Source organism: Aulonocara stuartgranti (genome assembly GCF_965226115.1).
Source record: "Aulonocara stuartgranti genome assembly, chromosome: 7".
Lineage (NCBI taxonomy): Eukaryota > Metazoa > Chordata > Actinopteri > Cichliformes > Cichlidae > Aulonocara > Aulonocara stuartgranti.
Genome location: NC_138945.1, coordinates 45284555 through 45309514, shown reverse-complemented (window position 1 = coordinate 45309514; position 24960 = coordinate 45284555). Strand labels below are relative to the sequence as shown.

General features: G+C 40.3%; 1 protein-coding gene across 1 annotated transcript in view; it reads left to right on the top strand.

Annotated features, from left to right (window-relative positions):
- met (MET proto-oncogene, receptor tyrosine kinase) overlaps positions 1-24960 on the top strand; it is a 69959-nt gene that overhangs the window by 22274 nt on the left and 22725 nt on the right. Inside the window, exons 3-11 of the mRNA XM_082539215.1 lie at positions 2425-2628; positions 9924-10052; positions 10142-10315; positions 11293-11450; positions 12066-12180; positions 13464-13600; positions 14052-14216; positions 15936-16035; positions 24493-24702. Coding sequence (XP_082395341.1) covers positions 2425-2628; positions 9924-10052; positions 10142-10315; positions 11293-11450; positions 12066-12180; positions 13464-13600; positions 14052-14216; positions 15936-16035; positions 24493-24702 — 1392 coding nt within the window. The remainder of the gene's footprint in view (positions 1-2424; positions 2629-9923; positions 10053-10141; positions 10316-11292; positions 11451-12065; positions 12181-13463; positions 13601-14051; positions 14217-15935; positions 16036-24492; positions 24703-24960) is intronic.

Below are 24960 nucleotides of genomic sequence, written 5' to 3'. Positions count from 1 at the left end.
TTGTGGAAATAGTGAGGTGCTCTTTGCAGAGTTCCTCTGAGGTTCCTCTTTTTTTTGACTGTCAGTTGTTGAAATTGCACTTCTTCTAACTGGCAGTTACTGAATAAAAATATTTAATTTAAGTCTCTATCAGACTTTAAGGGAAACGTCACCCTCTTGCAGAACCTGTTTGACTCTGTGGCAAACTCTCTGTCTCTGTGCCAAGAAACAGCCAAGGATAACAGCAGCGGTGCTTCAAACGAAGCTTGTCAAAACAGTCTTTTCGGCTGTCCAATTTCATTGCTTTGATCTTTCAAAATAATTTAGCACAGGGATGCCTCCCAGACCCTTTCTGCTCTATCACCCAACGTCCTATTCCACTTCAACAAACACCTAAAGTCCTGTTTGTTTGCTCTGAAAAGAATCAGCCTGGGGCCTGTTTTTTGAGCTGCAGGGTGTAATCTCTGTAGTGATCGTGACATCTCCATCTGCTGTAGTTTTAGGAAAGTCGGTAGAGTTTTCGCCGATTCATATGTGCTCAGTGATATTGATGTTCTGCTTGGAGTTGTGATCAAATGTATGAGAAGGGTAGACTTTGTGAAGGTGTTCTTACACATACACATCAACAGATAAAAAACAGGTTTGTGTCTTGTTTGAAGAAGAGGTGTTTCTCTTGCCTCAGCCCTTACACTGTCCTGTGTGTCTACTGTCCTACGTGTCCATGTACTTATCCAAGTCTAAATCAATTTCAGTCGCAAAGTGTCATTTCTGAAAAAATGTTCCTCTTTAAAGCCTCGCAATTCCATCCATATCAGCTGGCTTCATCACCTGCCAGCTGTGGACTTAACAAAAAAAAACCAGCCAATCTTTCTGCCAGCTTTAAATTTCCTCCACATTTTTGCTGGTTTTGACTTAGCCATTGTCTCTGTAATTGCAACCACTGGCCTTGAGGATATTTAATTTAACCAAGGTTTGTTGCAGCATGCTTGTAAGTCAGCCAGGTTTTTCTGCTTTCCTTGCCTTCCTCTCCGTGAGGTCCTGTTTATCTCTGTTTAAGTAACATCACTGAAATTGAACAAAAAACCTTCAGATTTATTACTTCACCATTGTTCTCCCGAGTTTCAAAGCTTGACACTAAACAAATGATGCAGCATATTTCACACACACCGCAAATAACAACCCAAGCTTACTTTAGATAGAACCAGAAAAGGATAATGAGCCTGTAAGTGATTAGCAGTTTTGGAGGCAGCCAATTAAATTTTTGCCCTTTTGTGCACAATAAATGGTCACTACCAAAGTCATGAACATTTCTGTGTGGCATTAAGTGGTAGACGTTAACTGTTAGGGCTGTACACACCGAGGCACTGAGACTGTCTACAAGTTTCAGCAATCATTCTGCTTGTACGGCCTGCCCATTTTTGTGACTACAAAGAAAAGGTTGTCAACCACTGAAGTTGAGAAGACAACAGAAAGTGGAGGTCTGGTCAAGCAGCCAGGTCAAGGACCTTAAGAGCCACAAGAGGCCCGCCACTCTCTGGGTCATTAATAATTAATGAAACCCGAGGCTAGGACAGAAGGCCATGACTAAACACAAGAGTCCGAACAGTGAGAGCAGCGCTGGGCAGTAAGAGGAGGGGGGTGGTTATTGAAAGAGAAAAGACCCTGAATCCAACTCTGGCTTCAGTCTGTGCTTTCACTGTATGCTCCAGAGGCTCCAGACACAACAATGTGAACAACCCAGCAGCATTTGCAAACTAAGAGAGTAACAGATTTTGGTTCTAAACTCACGAGGACAAAGAAAAACAGGAGGAGGGTGGAGAAAGCGAGAAAAAGTGGGGTTTCCCAGTTGGAGGGAGAAAAAACTGCACATGGAATGAAAAACAGCATGAATATCTCCTCGCTGTTTCCCATGAAATCTTCCAGTCCTCAAACCTCTGTTCAACAAAGCATGTACTTGCCCTAGAGGTACTATCACACTGAGACCTCCATTACGAGCTCGGTTTGATGAAAGAGTAGCTAAGAGTGGGCTTAGGAGGTTTTGGCTCCTGACCCTCCCCCAACTGAACAGAAATGAAATAAGATAGCTCAACATGATATTATATAACAAGTCGTTTTTTAGAATCTGTTTGGACAAAGAGATCAGATCTCGCTTAAAAGTATATTGTTTTATTTTTCTGGTAATCAGATTTTTATGGTTATGCCATATTTTTCATTCTTATCCAAGTTTACTGATTTTAATTATATGTTCCATATCGGATGTTTTTCATTGTTGAACATGACCACACTGGTATTTGACATTTCTTGGCTACATCATATATCCTATCAGTATCATGTCTCTAACCACAGCAAAAAGTACTTTCTCCACTATTATGTCCATGTATATTATTATTATTGTGGCACGCTAGAGGAAATTTTCTCCCACTGACTCCTGTGGTTTCTTTGCAGACTTCATCAGATGACTGCGACCCCCATGAAGGAATCCACGAAGGAAAAGAGAGCACATATCGCCTACAGGTGACCCAGTTATACGAGAGGTTAGAATACTGGCACAAAGACTTGACAAACACCTTGGTGACCTCAATTACTGTGGTGCCAGTCCACGGTCGTGCTGTGGTATACCTAGGAACTGCTGATGGACGTCAAATACAGGTAAACAAGTCACCGTCAGTGTCTTAATTTGCCTGTCAAATGCATGCAATGTATTCTACAGGCCTGCATTTATAATCTTAAAGCAGTTTCCCTATCTCACTGTTCATGTAAATGTGCCAGGATGTTGATCGATGTCGGGTGAAAGTGTCCTGCAGGAGACACAGTAGAGAAAACAAGTCCAGGTGTCTTAACTAGAAGCAAGTTAGGGGAAACTATCAGCAAGCTCCAGAATCTTCCAGTTTTTCACAGTTTGCTTACCTTTGAACTATGCTCAGTGAGCTTTCAAAGAACTCTATGTTCTAACTAGTCATCTGAGCAAATACCGTCCCTATTTAGGCTATTAGTGCTCAGACCAGCAGTAGATTCCACGCCTCTGGTCATTCTTTTTAAAGATGTTATTGGATGACTTTATAAAAGAAAGGCAGAATTTCAAGGTCCTCAGTTTATTAATTTAATTTTCTTAAAGGATGTGTGATTTGAATTATAGAGCCAGATGTTTTTAAGCCAGAAATGGCCATATTTGAACAGCAGGGCTAAACTATCAGCTAATGCTAGCTACACTGGTTAGCAAGTAGTTTCCACAATCTCCATGTTACACATATTACGGAAAATTAGTAAAATATGAAATATCAATAAATTAATACTAGACTGTGATCTAACAAACTAGAAGCTAAAACTTTCTCTGAGAATTCAGAGAATTATGTTAAATATACTTTCAAAATCATACCTTATAAGCACAGCTAGCAGCAATAAAAACACAAAAAATTAACAGTACTTTTGTGGCTACACACCTCAAAGAGGTCGCTACTCTGGTAATGCATACACAATGCATACAACGTAACTTTAAGCCTTGATAGAAAAGTACAAAAACACAAGTTTAAAAGGAATCACATTTAAGACTAATAAATACCACATGCAGTCATTTAGTATTTAATTCCAATGCACCTGAAGTTCAAATGAATATTTAGCCTGTAAGAGGTACTTTAGCTAATTAGAGTCATGCAAGGGCGGATTATCAAGGTAAAACATAACATTTTGGCTTTCAGTTTAATTAAGTCAATATGACAAGCCTGTGTAGCTGCATCTTGGACTGTGACTCACCATCTGCAGCTACTTTCAGTTTTCTTGTGGTGCTGAAGTCATTTACTCGGACAATAAAACTATGCATGCAAGGGTTGCAGCTGAAAATACAGCAAGTGCAGCAAGTGGTGCATTGGTGTGTCTGTAAAAAATAATAAAAACAAAAAACTGTGGCAAATGGAATGAAATGCATAAAGTAAACACTAAATTACCTCACGTGTTTTTGAAACACAAGAATGAGAAGACGCATGGAAAAGAACAGCAAGAAAGATGTGGAAAAAAGGGCTGACAGCTGCACGGAAAGGCAGCGCAGGATGGAGGAAGGGTAGAGACGATGGTAGTGGGGCGTGAGGGGGGTTTACAAGTCGAACGACACGTTGATGGTGAACGGCGAGTTTCACTGACACGTTCTCTCACACGCCACATTTCTACTCCCTGAGCGTCCCGTGCAGCTGTTGCTATGCGTTTCTGTACCGTCAAACACCACCACTCCAGCCCCTCCTTCAGTTCTGTTTTTGCGTTTTTGTGGCTGCCTGAATTGGATGTGGTTCATTGTTTTAGCTAAAAGTCTGAAGAGGAGACCAGCTGTATTGCACTGCAAAGCTCGCCATTTCATTTGTTATTGCGTACAAATATCTTTTTCTAAAAACGGACCAAAGAGGGACATTAAAGTCAACAGTCAGGAGGGAAAGACGCTGATCAGGAATAGTGGTTAAAAGATATTTCCAAGGCATGAAATCCAAATGAACAAAGAAAACTTAGTGAAAATCATTAGGAAGATATTGTAAGATCATAAAAAAATGATGAGTAAACCTTTTGCTTTTTGGATTGATCTTCTCTCATTCATGCTTTTACCTACTTTTAACCCGTGGAGTGCAACAGTCTTGCTTGCTGTGGGTTAAAAATTTCCATCAATCAATTTTTTAGCAGAAGAAGCACCTTCCCTATAAAACATTGAGGGAAACTCTGGTTTTCTAGTCACAAAGGTGGGAAATGTATGGGTGCAAACATTGCTTGTGAATTTTAGATGCACTTGATTTTGACACAAACTACTTCAAAGCTATTTCAGTTGCTCCTTTGTCACAAGGGGTCATAAAATCAGGTATCTCAGATGTTATTCCTAACAAAACCACAAAAGGTTGTGTCTCCACCTGGAACCAAACCACTGTAGTCCCACTTCACCGTTTATCTATTCTAACCACTTTGTGTTTACCATGAAAATTTTGTTGGCTCATTGGCTCATTAGCTTTTCTAGTCCTAAACTGGGAAGGCGTACATTTGAACTGATGACCTTCTGGCCACCTGGTCAGTCTCAGCCCAAGCTATGCAACAACAAGACAAGAAGCTGTGAGAGGTGGTCGTCTTTGCTATAGCAGTTCATTTCATTGTTAGTGCGGTAGAAAGAATATGTCAACTTTTCATGTATTTCAGTTTCCTGGTTGTTCCCAATGGACAAGGTGAGAGGGAGCATAGGGTAGAGGCAGTGAAAGAAAGAGTGTTGTTCACCCCGATGGACTCCATTCTGGCTCAGGAAGTGTTTCCCTCGACTTCAGTTAGGCCACTGTGGGAATAACACAGTAGCTGTGTTTATAGGCCAAATTTCCCCCCTGCCTGCTTAATACAATAAGCTGTAATTTACGCCGCCATTCCCTCCAGAGAGATTCCTCTTGTATGGCCTTGTCCCCAGAGGAAAGCTACCTATTATATTCAATGATACAAAGCTAATGTTGATCATGAGGCCCAAACAGTGGGAAGAATGATGCAGGAAAACCAGACATTTCTGAGGGTGAGGGCGAGGGCAAGCCGTGTATCAGCCAACCAACAAAATCACATTTAAAATTTACAATGCACAGAACTGTAGGGATTTACGGGACACTGACCCACACAAACGGACAGAAGATTTACTGATTTATTCATGTTTCTGTTTTCTCGTTTTGCAGTAACTTCTCATTGAGGGACTCTTACCAAACTCAAACGAGGCAACAAAGTATGGTTAGCCAGTCATTACATGTCAGGTCCAGATTGATAGAGGTAACAGTGTTTCTGTGTGAGCGCTTCAACTGAACCAGGTCTGGATATCAACAGTGTAAATGCAAAGCAACTGTGTAATAGTGCATTGTGTAACTTTTTTTGTACTGAACCAGAAATGACAGCTATAACGCAGCCCTTGTTCCTGCAGGGCCCTGTCAGTGTGTTGGAGATATGCTGGACATGATTTGTTGTGTTTCCAATACCACAACTCTCTTTTTTGAGTATAAATAGTGTTGCAGAGTTGATGTGGAAAAAAATGTGTGTAGGTGGGTGAGTGTATTATTTAAAAGGTTTAATGGCACTGGTGTAACCGCACACCCTATTAGAGACCCTGTTCTGTGCAGCTTGCTGCGAGGTCTGTAATTGCAGCATAACCACAAGTGATGAATGGTGTTCCAGGTGTTGGGTGCGTGTGCACGTGTGTGGGGAAAATTGATGTGCTTTCGATCATTTCTTGAAGCTCTGTTCATATTTGATGACATGTGGTCATGTATTGCATGTAAGTACAGTAAATTGTATTGCAAGCATCAAGCTAACTGATTGTCAAAAGTGTCAAAAGCATTCATTCTAACCATCCATCACCTTTTGGAGGTTATGGCCGCAGCACCTGAAAGCACTGGAAGGATCTGTAAAATCCCCTGGCTTCCCACGTTTGGAAAACTGTGCATTCACAGCAGTGGGGTGTCATACACTGACTGGCCACTTTATTAGGTACATGGTATGTTCATATCTAATCAGCCAGTCACATTTCAGCAACCCATTACATTTATTTCACTTCAATTCAGGCAAACAGCTGCCTAAAGGTGCTTTATATTGTGAGGTAAAGCTACGATAACACAGAGAAAACCCCAACAATCAGACGACCCCCCTATATGTGTTTTGGCGACAGTGGGAAGGAAAAACTCACTTTTTACAGGAAGAAATCTCCAGCAGAACCAGCCTCAGCGAAGGGCAGTTGGGGGCGAGGAGAGGAAAATGGGACAAAAGACATGCTGTGGAAGAGACGCAGAGATTAATAACAACTAAGAACTAAGAACACAAAACTGAGGATACAGTTGACACAGGTTCAGCAAAATGAATAATAGAAGACTGAAAAAATGTTGCCTTGTTTGATAAGTCTCTTATCTTATCAGGTTGATAGGGTCAGGTTTTGACATAAACAATATGAGAGCATGGATCCATCTTGCTTGTATCGCCAGTTATTGGTGATATTCATGGTGGTATAAAGGCGGCAGACTTTGGCCCCCTTATTACTAAGTGAGCATTTTTCAAAGCCCACTGCCAACCTAAGTATGTAGATATTCTGATGGGCTCCTTCTGTGTGACAAAGCTCAAACATTAGTCAAACTGGTTACTTTAACATGGCAGTGAGTTCACTGTACTCACAGTGGTCTTTACCGTCACCAGATCTCAACCCAAAAGAATACCTTTGGGATGTGCTGGGACAGAAGATTTGTCTCTCGGATGTGCTGCCGACAAATCTGCCAAATCTCCAAAATCCCTGAGGAATGTTAAGGGTAGAAAAAAGTGCCTTGGTACAAAGGCAGGGTACATGAAGTACTGCCAGACTATCAAAATGTGGCTAAAAGACAAATCTGAGACATTTAGATCAAATGGTCACTAAAGTTTTTCAGGAGATGAAAAAATGCCAGCTTCAGTATGAGGACACCATGTTTTTTCAGAGTCCAGCTGTTGTAAGCAAACTTCCCACTCCATTCACGGATTTCTATAGTTTCATTACTGTGTCATTGTTAGTGTTTGAATACACATAAATCATGTTAATGATAAACCTTTGGAGTTAATTTAAGACTCTTTTGTGGATATTGTGTTTTGCATAGGCTTAGTGAAACGGGTACTCGGCCGTTTTGTTTACTAAATAATGTTCCAGACACGTAGCTCTTAGAGAAAATATCAAAATGTATAATGGTGTTTGTTGGGCTGGGTTTTTTTTTTTTTTTTTCAACCGAAACAATCAATTGGGGAAATGTGGCATTCCATTTATTTTAACACATGTTGTGTTGGTAATTATATTGCAAACTGCTATAAATAATTGTCCAGCCATTTAGATTTTCTGAAATTAGCTAATAACATTTATATTGAGTCCATTCCCATTGGTATATTAGGTTAAGACAGATTATAATTGCCATTGGTTACACATGTGAAGTTCCTGTTTTGGAAATTTCGAGTATACATAGAGTGTGTGTGTCAACTCTGCTTTGCACAATAGATCTTTTAAAGTGAGCCAAAATCCAATGAAGAATTGCCTCAGGAAAGATGACACATTCTGGATCGTTTTCCTTCATGTCAATAAAAAGTCAATCTTCCAGCGTTGCTATTGTTCATATAATGTTTCCCAAGTTTCCCCTGTTATGAATAAATATAGCAATAATGAAAAACAGAGGTGACAAAGGAAAATAACTCCACCTCCACCTACTTATCAGGTGTCCTGATCTGACTTGAGTGCTGATTGCTTAAAAAATGGGGGTTGGCTAGTGGTGGGAGGTGTGTGTTGGGTGCTAACGCAATGTATTGTTGTACATTTGTTTTTTTTAAAAAGAGAGAGAACTGCTTAAGTCCTGTTTCTATCTTCTCTTAGAAAGTAGTACTCTTGTTACTAGATCATTTTGAATGGCTACATTTTTGTTTGATAATCGTCTCCGGGTGGCTTCTTCTTCTGATACATGTTGCAGTCAGTTTCAGCTTATATAAGCAGTACCAGAGTTGGGACTGTGATGATGATGTTGTCGTTATACAGACGTGAACAAATTGGTTGGTACCATCTCTGAAATGACTTGTAACTGCCACCTCGTGTTGTTTATTCCATATTTAACACATATCTGACTTTATTTTTGATTTCTGATTCAGTTAAATATTTGATACAATTAAAGAAATGCAAACACGCCATAATGATAATAATAATAATAATAATGGATTGCATTTATATAGCGCTTTTCAAGGCACCCAAAGCGCTTTACAATACCACTATTCATTCACTCTCACATTCACACACTGGTGGAGGCAGCTACAGTTGTAGCCACAGCTGCCCTGGGGCAGACTGACAGAAGCGAGGCCCCTCTGGCCAACTCCAGTAGGCAGTAGGGTAAAGTGTCTTGCCCAGTGTAGTGTCTCCACACTGCATATTTTCAGCTGTTCCCATGGATGTTCAATAGAAGATTAAGATCCTGGCTCATGGAGGGCCATTTAAGTAGTTCAGTGTTTATTTTCCAGCCATTCTTGAGTGCTTTTAGCTTTCTGTTGTGGATCCTTATCCTGTTTTAGGACCCACAACCTGGGGCTAAGCTTTCTGACGCTCCATGTTCACAGTAGGTACACTAGGTGTCCTTTGTTAAAGCTGATAGAAAAAAAAATCACCACTTTTACCTCAGTCCAAAGGAATTTGGGGTTTGTCAACATGCAGTTTCACTTTTTTGTATTTTTCCGTCAGTAGAGGAGCCCGCTTGGTTCGTCTTCCATGGAACCCGTTATTGTTTAACATGCAGAGGATGGGGTGATCAGATAGTGACAAGATTTTGAATGGCTTTCTTTACTCTTCTTCTACCATCCACACTATCACTTCTGATGAACCCGGGTTGTAATTCTCCTTCTGTACACATCCTGGAAGGTTGGCTTATATTTTGTAAGAAAATTGGCAACCGTGGTCACAGGAGCACAAAACCTCTGGAGATAGTCTTAACCTTTAATATCTATAATCTTCTGTCGGAGATCCACAGACAGCTGTCTCCTTTGCTTTCTCTGGTTAATGTTCAGTATGTTGCATACAGTGATACCTGATTAAGCAACAGCCAAAGTAAGCTGAATGGCTGATGAAAAGCTCAAAGACACCTGTGTTGATAATTAAGATTAAATACTTTGTTACTTTGTTAGATTATTATTGTAGAGTCTTTGCCTTACAGTATAAAACACATTGAGGTGACTATTATTGCGATTTAGTACTATAAAGATAAAATTGAATTGAATTAAACTTTGTTTAAAACGTGAATATTATGCCAGGATTAATAGTTGCTTTATTGGTACCAACAAATATGCCCATACTATTTTAGCACGTCTTTATAAAATATTCATACTTATATTTTTACTCTGTCACAGGCATGTAAGTATATGACAGACATCGGTATGAACTGAAACCCCTTTAGGATAACTGCAGTAATGTTTCCCTCTTTTAGGTGTTGTTCTCCCGATTTGCCTCTCCCCATGTCAACATCCACCTGGACTCGAGACCTGTCACCGCCAGTGTAGCACTGCTCGATGCTGACCATTCAGATGGAGCCATTCTGATGGCCACAGGAAACAAGGTAAACCACTAATTATGGAATGCGCCTGTGCCTTTTTTGTTTGTTTGTTTTTATATTAAGTTCTTTTGTTCTGAATTCTGCCCACCTAGATCACTAAGGTCCCTTTAATTGGCCCCGGCTGTGGTCAGCTGACCACATGCATTTCGTGTTTGTTGTCGTCAAGAGTGACAGAATGTGGCTGGTGTGATGGACGCTGTACAAGAGCAAGCGAGTGCACCTCCTCCATCTGGACCCAGGACTACTGCACACCTGAGATTACCAAGGTAACCACAGTACACAAAGGTTGTGCATGTTTTGCGTGTTCATCATTAGCCACAGGCATGATTTGGTCATCCAAAATGAGCGCTATTAAAGCTCATTGATATTTCAGTTTTTAGGTTTCTTCTATATGTTCTTCAGTGGTTCTGAAATAAAAAGCAAACTTAAGTAACTTCTCCTGACTGTGTTTCCTTAACCATGTATCATACAATCACACCATGCTGTGTTCATACCTTACACAGACTGTCTCTTACTCTTCTCCTGCCAAATACTGTTCATGTAACCTGTCTGTTGAGCCTTTCATCTGCACGTGTTTGCACTGTATTTGTATAGTACTTACGAAGGTTAAGGTGCTTCCTGAGAGGCAAACGTTTTACAGCTGCACTGAACTACTAAACTCTGCTCTGGCATTGTCAGACTCAACTAAGCTCAGCTGGATTCCATTCTCTCTGACTTTAATGCTACACTCCATGCTGCTACTCTGCCTTCATTTAAACGCACACACACACAAAAATGGCAGCTGACCTCCATTGCCCTAAATGTACCTCTAAAAGCACCTTTTGTGCTTGAAGGTCTTGCTTGAGGGTCGGCCTCAATCCAGAAAAGCTGAGTGGATGTTTCTTGCACAGCAGTCGTTGCCTGGTTGTTACCTTCTAAGTGTTGTTACTTACTCTTCTGCATCATGTGCTCAAAGTGTGTGTGTGTGTGTGTGTGTGTGTGTGAGTGTGTTTGTTTTGTTTTGTTTTGTTTTTTTCTAAGAAGGAAACCAGTTAGTTGAAAAAGCTTGGTATTGAGCAGTTTTTAGAAATGGAGAAAATTAAGTTCAGAATTCAACTGGACACTTCTTTACTTTCTACATCTCATCTCAGAACATATTTGTAGTATTGCACATGTCTGTTAAGTTCAGGGTCCACATCTCAATTTTATGGGAAGAAAAATGTCAAAGGGATTGTTTAAAATATGTTCTTTATGAATGCATTAGGTTAGTCCAGCCTCTGGACCAATACGAGGCTCTACTGTAGTGACGATTTGTGGCAAGAACTTTGGCTTCGACAAGACAGAGAACTTCAAGGCTTCCATGGTAACCGTGGAGGTGGCAGGGGCTTCCTGTAAACTGTCCAGGCAAGAAAACTCCAACAGGTATGCTTGTGTTTTGGTAAAGAGTGTTTTTTGGGGATGGGAGTGTTAATAAATGTTGTGCATGTGTTTTGTGCAAGTTGCACTGGCCTGCTGTGACATATTCAAACAGCACTGGTTCTGCACAGTATCTGAAAAGCCACCTTTTAGAGGAAAAGGGAGAGCCAGAGTGTATGTTAAGTGGTGAGTGTTTATGAAACAAAGGGACCACTACACTGGTGTCCTATAGGGGGAGAGCACATTTATTAGGGGTTATTGTGTTGAAGGAAGAATGTTAAGAAGCCCCAAACACCCCCACCCTTAACTCTTTTGCAGCCTGCAACATTCAACACATGACTCCCTTAACTGAAAAATTGCTGGGAAAAATCGCTGAATGCAGACTTTCCGCTTTCCCAAATCCACTGGGGCCATGTCCCATTCAGAAGAACCCTTTTGCTACAAACAACCTCATTACAAATTGGGGGGAAAATAAAAACACTGCCCACACAATCCCATGAAAATTGTGTCTTTGTGCATTCCTGCAAGGCAGTGGATGATCATTGAATTAAGCTAAATGCCGGCTGGCTTGGCAGGGTATAATGCCTGATCTATGTGTTGTTTGGGGGGGGTTGGCTATAGGTGGACTGAGATGCACTGTTCCCCAGTGTTTAATGGGAACCTCACCCCATCAGGAGACGTTGTGAAGGTCACCAGTGGCCAAAATGTGACCAAGTTCAAGGGTTTCAATTTTGTGGTAAGACTACTTTTCTCCTTCTTTTTGGTATCACTGTTTTGAAAATCTCAGTACTTTACAACTGATTCTTGACATGTAAAAATGGAACATGGTGATATCACATGTTACCAAGTGTACTTGATGATGGTAAAGCTGCTGTTTAAAACTGTTTAGGATTGATTTGTAATTCTTCGGTTCCTACGATTCTTAGAGTCAGTTTCAAAAACTATATATTTTTTTACCCACAGAGTGGGTAACAAACTTTATACATACCCGTTATTAAAATGCATCTTGGGCTACAGCCTTGTGCAAAACAAATGGGTAGTGATAACTGCACTCTTATGAACTGGTGCATCACTGCTTAATTTCCCTGGGGTGAGAAATGTCAGACAAGTAAGCTGTCCTAAAATATCAACCGAACTTCTTGTACACTGCTAGAAAGTTAACTTGCTCTCAAGTTTTCCAAACCGCCTCAGAAATCCATCACTGATGATCACATGAACAAGTACTTGATATATTGAAAATAATAATTTATGTAATTGTAATATTACTCATATTCACGATAAATAAATTCATATGTAAGGTAGAGACCCAACAGTAATACAAAGAAACCCCCAACAATCAGACGACTATGAGCGAGTACTTGGCAACAGTGGGAAGGAAAAACTCTCTTTTAACAGGAAGAAATCTCCAGCAGGCTCAGGGAGGGCATCTATTTCCTGCAACTGCTTGGGGTTTAGGGGCAGGAGACAGGACAAAAAACACACTGTGGACACAGAGAAATGAATAACGCATATGCATGGTGAGTGAAAAGATCTGAGAAAAAGTAGTGCTCAGTGCAACATGGGAAGCCCCCAGCAGCCTAGGCCTATTGCTGCGTAATTAAGTGAGGATTCAGGGCCACCTGAGCCAGGCTTAACTTATAGGCTTTATCAAAAAGGAAAATTTTAAGCCTAATTTTCAAAGTAGCAATGTCAAAATCCTGAGCCCAAACTCAGAGCTCCTCTTTCAACATGATATATGATAAGTATGGAGAAAACCCAGCTCTTGTAAATATTTAGTTTACCCTCCATCATTAATAACACCATTCAGTTGATATTGCAGCAACATGGAAGAAGATCTGATAGCTAGATAAATCTGAAAATCTGATATCGTGAGCACTAAAATCTCCATGTGTTCTTCATAAATCCTGGGTACGTTCATACCTTTACTTTGTAGTCCAGTAGTGTTCATACCACATGTTAATGTTAATGTCAATGCCAGATTTAAAAAAAGTTGGTGGTTGTCTCCTTCTCTACCCGTAGGACCCTGTGATCAGTGACATCTTCCCAACATTTGGGCCAAAGTCAGGAAACACCATGCTGACCATTACAGGAGCAAACCTGGATACGGGAAGCAAGCGAGAGGTGACAATAGGGAATGCAATCTGCAACGTTCAGAGGTACGATCACTCTTTTTTTCTTAATGCTACCTTTGTTTTCTGTTTGGCTTACACAGATATATTGTCTGTATGGATAATTTCAAGTTAGCTTTTTTAGTTGTGGGCTTTTTGGGGAGGGTTTTTTTTTTCATGTCATCAGAAAAGAATATACAAGTGTTTATTGTGCCTTAGCATTACTTTCATTTTAGGGAGACTTTTTTTGCCTAGCATTAGCCTTTGCAGAAAGGCTAATAAAATTAAATGATCTTTTTTCATTATCTCTTGTTTTTCTTGCTCTTGTCCTCATTCTATACTTTTTTCTGCTCTACAAGCAGAATTACCTGCAGGACCGATGAGAAAAACGCATGAATAGCCTCTTGGACAATGCTTACCATTGTACATACTAAAAAAACCCAATACATCATTTGTTTTTACTCACTCACCCTGACCTCATCTTTATCACCACCATCAGCTGGTCATCCAACATGGTGACTTGTAAGACGCCACCATATGCGGTTCTCTCAAGCCAAACTGTGAAGCTGACAGTGGATTCGGTGGAGCGCCGCGCCCCTATGCAGTTCACCTACAACCAAGACCCGATCATCAACAACATCCAGCCCTCACGCTCCTTTGTGAGGTTAGAGTTTAGTTTATTAAGATCCCCATTGGCCCCTGCGATAGCTGTAGCTACTCTTCCTAGGCTCTGACGAACTTTTCAACAAAAAAACCTTTTTCATATCTAAAACAGTCATTCAAATGATTCATAATGAATTCTGATATCATTTATAGCCACATCTGTGTGATGGCCAGAGTTGAACTGCTTACTACATATTTAAGCCCATTTCTTTAAAAAAAAAAAAAAAAAAGGTGGGAAGCAATGATTTACAAATCTCATAAATCCATATTTTATTCACAGTAGGGCATAGAAAACATTTCAGCTGTTTAAACTGAGGCATTTTACTATTTCACAAAAAATATTAGCTCACTTTGAATTCGAGGGCAGCAACATGTCTTAAAAAGGTTGCAATGGGAGCAACAAAAGGCTGGAAATGTAAGTGGTGCTAAAAAGAAACAACTGCAGTTGTCAGTTTTATTCATATAGCTTAAAATCACAACGACAGTCACCTCAAGGGGCTTTGTATTGTAAGATAAATACTCTATAGTAATACAATACAATAATTTGGCATCTAATTAGGTCTGTTGGCAATAGGTCATTATCATAATTGGGTATAAAAGAGCATCTTAGAGCTTGGAAGAGTTTCTTAGAAGTGTAGACGGGCAGGGTTTCACCCATCTGCAAAATACTACACCTTCAATTGTGATAAGTGATGCAGTGGTGTCACTGCATGGGCTCAGGAACACTTACAGAAAACACTGTCTGTGAACAAAGTTCACCACCATGTCGTGATAGCGACACAGTGATACAGAGAAGAAGCCATATATGAACATGATCCAGAAAGGCTGCTATCTTGGGCCAAAGCTCATTTAAAATGGACTGAGGCAAAGTGGGAAAAAAAATTCTGTGGTCACATGAATCAAAATTTCAAATTCCTTTTGGAAACATGGGCCAGACCAAGAGGATTGTTATAATTCCTCAGTTTAAATGCCTGATGGTTAGGTGGAGCAGCTGCCTACTGAATTGGCAGCATGCACATCTGGTAAGGCACCAAACAATGCTGAAAGGTATATACAGGTTTTAGAGCAATTCATGCTCCCATTTAGACAATGTTTTTTTTCAGGGAACATCTTGCTTATTTCAGCAAGACAACAGTAAAATGTATACTGCATCTATTTGAACAGTATGGCTTCATAGCAGAAGAGTATGGGTATGGAAACAGTCTACCTGCAGTCCAAACCCTTCCCCTACTGAAAACATTTGGAGAATTAATAAAACAAAAAGTACAACAAAGCAAACACAGGACAGCTAGAATCCTCAATCTGACAGAAATGGTAAAACATTCCTCTCACGTTTTCTCCTTTTCTATCTTCTATTGTGAATAAAATATGTTTGGGATTTGTAAATCAGTGCATCCTGTTATTATTTAAATTTTACCGAGCATCCCACCTTTTTTTGTAAGTGGAATTGTATTTATTTTGGATATCAGTTTGCAGTCTCAGCAAATTTCCTCTGAATATAAGCTGAGACATATATTTCTTGACCCAAGATGAAGTACGAAAGAGTGAGTTGGCGTTTCGACTGCCGATTAATGCTTTAGTTTTTACAGCAGTAGGAAATGAGTGGGAGGTGATGAGTGGCTAAACTGCTAACGCTAACAGCTGGTCACTCCCTGTAGGATTCTACTGTTTCCCCTTCTGATGCTAATGCTAATATCCTTTCTCTCCCACCTCACTGTAGCGGAGGCTGCACAGTGTCGGCTCACGGTTTTTTCCTCAAGTCCGGCCTTCAACCCATGATGCTTGTCTCCATTGGTCAGAATACTGAGACCTTCCATGTGGTAAGTACAATTCGGATTTAAACATTAAAATGAGAGTTGTCAGTGAATCTATATTTAAGTAGATGAAGAAATGCAAGTTTGAAATTTGGTTTTCCACTGGTTTGAAAAATACAGTCTAGAGATGATGATACTTTGGAGATGGCCACCTCTCCTTCCTTGTTTTTGTACATCAGTTCAAACGTCAATTCAACATAATAGAAAAAAGCCACTGTTTAAAGCTATGTGGTTTTTTCAAAAAATCATGAAAATGTAAACATGAATATGTCATGTAAACCTTTTGGTTCCTAATTTACGTTTCTGAGTTTAGGTCTTGAGGCTTCTCATATCCTGGGCCGCATTAAATCACATGATGAACAGCAGCAGGCGAAATGGAGAAAAATAAACATTCCAGTGCCTCACTATCACATGCATGGTATTGCCATTATGCATACCCACGCTTCCACAAACCTCTTAGAAGAAAAAAAGATTTCTCCACAATAGTAAAAAGCTAAAGTTTCAGACAGACATGAGAAGAAAGGAAATGGAAAATCCACAGTCTGATCTGCAGGATCCAGCTGCAACCTCTGACTCATGCACAGTAGCAGAAGCAAAGCCTTTAGGATGCTCTGGCTCACCTCACCTCCGTCAGGTTTTATTCCACTTATTGCACGAAAGTGATACACACACACATACACGTACACACACGCACCACTTTACAGTGAAAGCCTGGAGGTGTTTTAAATTATACAACACCTCCACACACGTCTTTCACCACGCTGTCTGTGGCCCTTTAAAATTGCTAAAATTGATGTATCTCAATTATAAAAGCCTTAAGAAGTTGTTAAATGTATATAAAATGTCATCCAGGTCATAAGTCAAAGGCAAGGGACTGGTTTGAGTTACAGTGACATTTCTACTGACTAATCCGGCCCATTAGACTCTTGATAAATGACATTTTATAGCTCATATATTATATCACCTGAACAAGAGGATCATATTTGAACAGAGGGAAGCTGTACAATGTAATCATTAAGGTTAAATGCACTTTTTTTCTACCAGTCCACATGGCCTTAGTGTTATACTTCCTGCATTTGAGAGTATTTGAGGGTCTGCCTGGGTCCAAGTAAATGTCATCATCAGAAAGTGAAATGTGGCTATCCACTTACCCTCTACATTGTTGTGACTGCTCTGACTTACCCATGCAGACATTACGCTATCCATGCATTACGCTACAGGTTATTAAAATGACTTTGTCCACAATGTGTGCAGCTGAGATTATATAATTTCATTTAGGACATCTCACCGAAGTGCCAGTGCAGTTACACTGTGGTTCACTGCAAAATGACATTCAAACTATTTCACATTGTAAGTCAGTGTTTTTATGGATGATGTTACTGAATGGGATGGACAGTTTTGCTTCACTTCCCAGCAAAAAGATGAAGATCTTCAATGTAAAGCACAGGCGAGAGAAAGGGAAAAAAACTTCTTGGCGAGTGTTTTGCTGTCTTAGCAAAGTTTTCATGTTGCAGCCAGAATAATTCAGTCCTGTCTGAAGTAACAGTGCTGACCGCATAAACTACCCAGCGTGGTTTCCGACGATGTGAACTTACTGATCCTCTGATCCACTCTCATAGTGCACTTGGATAACAGTCTCACGGCTTGGGTTTCATTGCAGTTGCTGTTAAAATGATACCATTTTTTCTCCTTTAAGAGAGAAAGTAAATTAAGTAAGTTTAACCTCTTCTTGTCCTGCCAGCTGAAACTAAACAGAAACTGTTGCTCTTACTTTCCTGTAACTTCTCCAATTGCATAATCGGTTGGAAAATGGTTCTAAGAAATGTTCTTTGAGACTAAACGTGGCGTGTTTTTCTGGTGGTTCAAAACAAACAAACAGGTCCTTTCACACAGGGAATGTGTGCCCTGTCTCTTTGTGTGTTGTTTGCTTTAGGGAGGCGGTTTAAGGGCAAGAAGTGTAATGATGTTATCTGTTATCCTGAAACGCTCCTGCAGGTTCAGTCAGGAGATAATAATAAGCTTGCTAAATACACACGAATACCTGAACAAAACACCTACTCTAATGGAATAAGACCTCCATTTCAAATCTTAGTGGCAGAATATCCTTTTATCTGTCTTTGTTTTTCTGTCACACTTTTAAAAACACACACGCACACACAGTCTGCACTGTCTCATCTTTCATTTTCCCTTTCTCTGGTCATTGACCTGCGTTCAGGTCATCACTTGATGGGTCTCAAGGGAGCTCAGGCTTCATTACACACCAACAGCATGAGCAGATGCAACTCTGAAATTAGCCTGATGATCCAAAATTACTAGTTCCTATTCCTACTTCATCCATCAAGTAGACGGACCTCCCAGTGTAGCTGTTATCACTGCGTATTTTGTTGGCGAACTTCCACTGAGTTCCTCTGAGAGACAGTAGGTTTTTTCTTGGTTTTTTTAATTCCTTTATTATTTTTCTTTCTTCATTAGTGTTTCTCTAGCATCCAGTATGAGGGGAAAAAAAGACAATCTGTCCACTTCACGTGCCAAGATTTGCCTACTTCATGTTATTTTGCCTTTTGAGTTACACTGACATTCTCTGTTCTCTTGTCGACACATTGCTTTGCTTTTTTAATTTTCTACCCTGTGTGAACAGTTAGCAGGGGTGTAGATTTTTGACTGACCAGTGGGTGATGCCACATCTCTGTTTAGTTAATTAAATCACGTTTTACTTCACGTGCACATCAAAAAACAAACATTGCTGAATTACAGTTTTGAAAAATGCAGTCATCAGTTTCAGTTTGTAGCAAATTGTTACAGCCAAATGTGACTGCTGTAATTTCATCTGTAGTTTTATGGGATGTGTAGGGCCATTTTGCTTTTTAAAGGGGTTTTTTATGTGTCACCTGGTCCTACGGTAATGGAAGCTTATATGCGGTTGGTCATGGTCTAGTTCACTTTAAAGGTATTAACACATTTTGTGACAGTGTGTGTGTCTAAGATGACTGAAGGCATGTTTAAGTGAACCTTCGACCTCAGAGATTATCGTTCATTTTGAACCGGAATAACAGACCAAAGAATAGCAAGGACGAATTTCAGGCTTTCCTGGAAAGGGCAAGAGAAAGCATGAAGTGAAATGCTTGTATAAAAAGGGCTATTATTACTAATGATTTAGGAAGGGATCATGCCCCATAGGGCTCCAGCTGTCGCCTGTTAAATTCTTTCCAGTAAACGGGATGGGTTAAGCCATAGCCTAGGAAAGGACAGTATAAGTGTCTCATTGTAAGTCTCATTGTGTCTCATTGCACGGATCGTTCACAAATGGACAACACAGAAGTTTCTATCGCCAAGAGTAATGTGAGCCGGCGTGTCATGGCTCTAGAACTGTGTTCATGTGATCAGCTTAGTGTCCGAGAAGCTGTTAAAGAATGAAAACCTGCCATCCAATCAGATGAGATCTTCAGCCCTGAGATCTTCACACTAAAACAGGTTGTAGAAAAAAACCAAGACCTACTGAGAAACCAACAGCAGAGATTTAGGGGTCTCAGCTAGAGCCAGAGCATAAAAAAACAGCCAGTGTTGACTTGATATCTGGCCTTTAGATCTCCAGTAAAGCCCAGTCTCAGCCAATCTCAGCTTTCCCACAAACATCAAAGAGATTTCTTTTATGCTCCATCGTGAAAAGCTGGCATGGTCACAAAGTCAAAGGAGGCTACATATACACACAAAAAAACCCAGCAAAATGTCATCTGTGAATTTTCACATTGCTCCTAACACAAAGCTCGGGGAGTGGAGTTCATGATGCCAGGACTGCTTTGCTGTACTGCACCATCACAGATAGTTTGGTTTAACTGGAGGCTTCACCACAGCCAGACACCTGTTGCCTGAATTCACAGATTGGCTTGTTTCGTGTCAGACGCCTCTTCCTATCTCATCCTGGAGGAAATAATCCTTCCAGCTGACACCTGAATGCCTCACAGAGTTTCTTTACTTTCCCATGGCCCCCCACAGCTGGTAGGTGTCTGAAAGTATTTGTTCCTGTTAGACCTGCGCTGTTGCTAAAATATGAGGCCGTAAGATAAAAGTGGTACCAGCCATTTATCAAGAAAAAACAGTTGTTGTCAACAATAAACAGGTAATTAATGCCAGATATGTCAATCTGTGGGTTAAAACATATCAAACAGTTCCAAAACCTGATTTTGAGGATTTCAAATAAACTTATGTTTATTTGATAACCCATAAAGTACTCTTGCAAAGAGTTCATTATATTATAGATAAACATATTTAATGTAGTGTAGTCCAGCTCAGCAACTGAAAAGAGATAAGTAAGAGCATATATAAAAAGACAGAGTGTCTTAGGGGGGTGCAAAATGCATTATATAAAAGGCAAAATAAGAAATAATAAAACTGACACTAAAAAGCTGAGCAAAGATGCAGCTGAAGTGAAGTCTTTAAACCCAAAGTGTATGACCGCACAACGCAGTGTGGTAGGAAGCAGCTCCGGTATAAATCACTCTTGATGTGACAAGCACTTTTGTACGTGGGAGCTCCGTTATGACTTGGCTTTTTCACAGGCTGTTACACTAATGATCCTTCGGGGACAGCAGAGGTTTTTGGGATCGCTGGTTCTCTCATCACCCCACAGTAAACCTCTTGGCTCACTTGCTGTCCAGCTTGCCCAGCAATTGTATTCACAGCTGCTCCCAACTTAAAGCCCGTCACCTTCTCTCCTTAAATAAGAGGAGACATCAACCAAACAATGAATCTGACTGCAGTTTCCACTAATTCACAGGATATTTTTCCTTTCACTGCACCCATGGGAGGCAAGGAGGAGGGGGTTTGCCCTTCGTCCTATTCTGTCCGCTCCTTATTGATATGTAAACGAGAGAGGCGCATCGGATTGCTTTTGTTATGAGACCTGGGAGCTACCCTCACACACTAACACACACTTTATGTTTGCTTTTTGTGTTTTGATTGTGTTTGTGCACTTTATGTCTGCGTTTAAGCATTTGCAGATGAACATTTCCTCTGCATGTGTTTGTATGTGTCCATTTGGGCGACTCACCAGGGAATCAGATTGGCAAATGTGTGAGGAAGTTTCAGCCACACTTCAACAATACTGCTGTTCCTGCAGTCAGAGCACCTCTCCAGGGAGGCAGATATCAATCAGTATGTTAGAAGTCAGATTTCAGCCAGTCTGCCAAGTGATTTTACATATAACAAACTATACTGACTCCATAATACATTGTTTCCCAACTGGTCTAACCCCATGAAAAACGCTGGTTCTTTATTCTCAAGTCATAGTCTTAAGAATTCAGATCTCCCATTGTGAAGAAAATACACTGAAAATATTAAAGTGTAAAGGGGCCTATTCTATAGTTCTTCTGATTATTTGCTCCTTGAGAACAAATGATTTGAATAGCGGGTGCATGGCGATTTCTTTGCCCACACCCATGGAGATGATTGCTTTCACTGATAGATTAAAAAAAACCACAAAACGTGAAGAGCAGTGAGCCGCTGCGTCCGTGCACGCCACCATCTTGTAGCCAAGATCATTAGAGATAAGAAAAAACAGTCCACACAGGGAGTGAGTCACTCATCTACCATTGCGTTGAAGATGACGGTTTGTCACTAGCAGTTATTCCAGGTTCCAGTTGCATAGATAACCCTCTAATGTATGTACTACCAGGTGATATGCTAATCACCAGTATCCTGCTCTCATTGGCAGTTGCTTCAATTGTTTGCCTTAAAGTTTAAAAAGAAAAAATCTCCGGACCTGTCTATTTCACATCACCATTGGTTTTTTCACACGTAATAATTTCAGATTGCAAAATATCATTGACATTTTATGGCTCTGCATTGCTACATTACTGCTAGACACAGACAGAAATAAAGTAAAATGATAATAGGTCCCATTTAAAGTGCACTTGGAGCTGATTCAGGTTTCCCTGTTGCTTACAGTATAGGGAACCCAGCCTACTGTTTATTAACTGGGAGCCACTGAAATAATTGTGAACTGTTTGCAGTATTCATTTAAGGTTTTAGTCCAGTATTCTCACACAGATACTCAAAATTACTAGCAGCTGGCTGGCTGTTGGTTAGGTGCAGAGAAGACCAGGGGTAAGGTGTCTATCCATACAATCATCCAATCCAGCCTCTGGCACTTATTCAAATCAGTCAGTCAGCAGTCTTCATCTGTCTCAAGCAACACAAACACACACTTTGGAGGATGGAGTGAAAAAGACACACACACCCTAGCTCTAATGGGAGGAGCCAAACATATAAACAACATGGCACATGATCCATTATCATAAGACTGTGCATCTGCAAGCTGCTTTGCAACCCATCTCATGCTGATTTAAATCAGCTCTATTCTATGCTGTTACTGCTCTCCTCATCTCATTCAGTCAGAAAAGCATGGCAGTCGTGGAACAGACGTGTGCTGCTGAATTTTAGTCTTCATTTGGCTGTTGTGGTCTACCTGTTCTTTGTTATGCTATTACTCAGTGATTATTCAATGATTATTGACATGTCTCTTTAAGTGTCACATAACTGGCATTCAAGGCTGAAAATACAAAGGATGTTAAATATGCTTCTTTGTTTTTCAGGGGGGGGGAAATTGCACTATTGCTTTAGAGCAACTAAAAACCATCCATGGCATATCCTCCCCATTTTGGCCCTGGACACTGTCACAAGAGAGATTCTTTATTTCAAGAGTTTCACTTCCTGTATAAATAGAAGTTAAAAATCTCTGTGGTGCGTCTCTGTGTCCCTAAAGAACTTCATTAAATGACAGTAAAGACTCACAAAAACATCCGTGTGCCTGCACAGCAGGTGTTTTTCCACCTCCCACTCCTGCTCTCAAGGACACATCTACTTTTGTAACCCAGAAGATAAACACAGTCTATCATTACCAAAGAGCAAATATCAACATTGATCTTTCAGCACACAGACAAGCAAATATGGTTTGTTCTGTGAGCACCTACATGGAAGCATATAATGCCATCACACTTTCTAACGGCTTTCTGTCACTTGCATGGGTATTTGCTTTGTGTAATGGCTAAACCCTTTCTTTTATTCTCTAAGCTAGACCTCTGTACCGGAGTCTGGACATAAACCTAAATCCAGTGTTGTCTCCTTTAGTCCAAAAAATAAAACAGCATGGTTACAGGGAGAAGATAAGTTAGCAAATCATTGTGTAATCATTATTAGCTTAAATGTGAAGGCATGTGAAAAACTTTCAGATTAGTATTGCAATTGCAGTGATATGTACAGAAACCAACATGCAGATGTTCAGCATAGTAGTAGGTTAGTGCTGACCTCTGTCGTACTGTCTTTGCAGTGGATTTCCCTTACGTGAGTCTGTGGCACTCTAACATTTCATGTTTCCCTTATATAAGCACACCGTGCAACATCATATGGATATACAAAGACACAAAGTCCAGCTTTAGACCTTAAGTCAACCACATCGTGTTTAGATCTCTGCCTGGAGATGTCAGCCTCAGTGTCTCAATCCCTGTTGGATACCTTTATTAATGTTAAACAACATGAAACTGCCACACCTCAAAGGGCTGTTTTCTATTTTCCAAGCTGTCTGTCTCTCACTGGGGGCCTTAGCGAGCACAAAAGCTGTGAGGCCTATGTGGGTGGAATCCAACAAAGGATAAAACTCTGTTGTGCCCCTAGGCTACACGTGTAAACACAGCAGTGGCTGACAGCAGGCACAGTCCCATGTAATGTGTTGAGTGTAAGAGAAGCTCCCAAATGAAGAATTATTACATCGTTGCTCTACAGAGTGACTGAATCAAGAGCTTAACCCAGTACCAAGTATCAAGAGTAGTTGAAGAGTTGCATGCGTGCAGATGTGTGTCTGTAATTTTAAAGACTGGGTCAGAGAGGTGCCAAAAATCAATTTGTTGTGGTTTTTTAATGGTTGCTGCTCTTTATGTATCATTAAAGGTTAAGCTTAGAGCGAGCAGTCAAGAAAGGGAGTTGGTTTTATGCAGTTTGGACTATTTTTGAATGGCCCTTTTTTTCTTTTTTACACTGTTTTAAGTCACAACAAGAAGCTGAGAATAGATTTCCATAAATCTAAATTGGATCATTTGAATGGTTCTTCTGTAGTCAGATACAGAGAAAAGAAATAGTACATAAATCTGGAAAAAGTAAGATATATTTTGATATAGTGTCTACAAATAACTTGGATTCCTTTATTTGTGAACATGTGTCTCTGATCACCCAGACATTATTATCTTAATTCCTTGCAACCTTACATCAGCGCTTGTAAGCTTCTTAATAAAAGAAACACCCTGGAGTTTAACAAGGAAAGTGTTTTTTCCCCAGAGTACCTGAGTAGTTTGCTATGGTTTTGGTTTTGTTCTGTTTTTTCAATGAACTAAAATGATCTTGAAAGGTGTCTGCATTTCCACAGTGGTCTAATGCATTTTTATCTGTCTATTGTCCCACCTGTCTTTCCACCAGAGCTGTGTGTATGGTGAAAATCAGACTTCCATCCAGTGCACAACACCCTCTCTGGTCAAACTGGGCATGCAGCCGCCGGTCATCACCAGGGTGTCATTTGTCCTGGACGGCTATTCAACTAAACAGTTGGATATGATCTATGTGGAGGACCCGCTATTCCAGGACCCTAAGCTCACTTCTAAGGACAACAAGAGCATAGTGGAGCTCAAAGTGAGGAGATTTGCACAATAAACCAACTTTTAACATTATGAACTTTCAATGCAGTGTTCAGTGAAAAATGACCCGGCTACAGTCCATAGCTAAGAAAATCTCTTCCTATGTGCTGCAACAAATTTCAGTTTCAAGTTCAAGAAATGCTTTGCTCGCTTGACAAGAGCAAGACAAAGGTGCAGAAGAAAAATAGAACAAAAACAGAAGAAATCATTAGTGTTTGTATTCTATTCTGTATTGTTAAGTTCACAAGTTAGA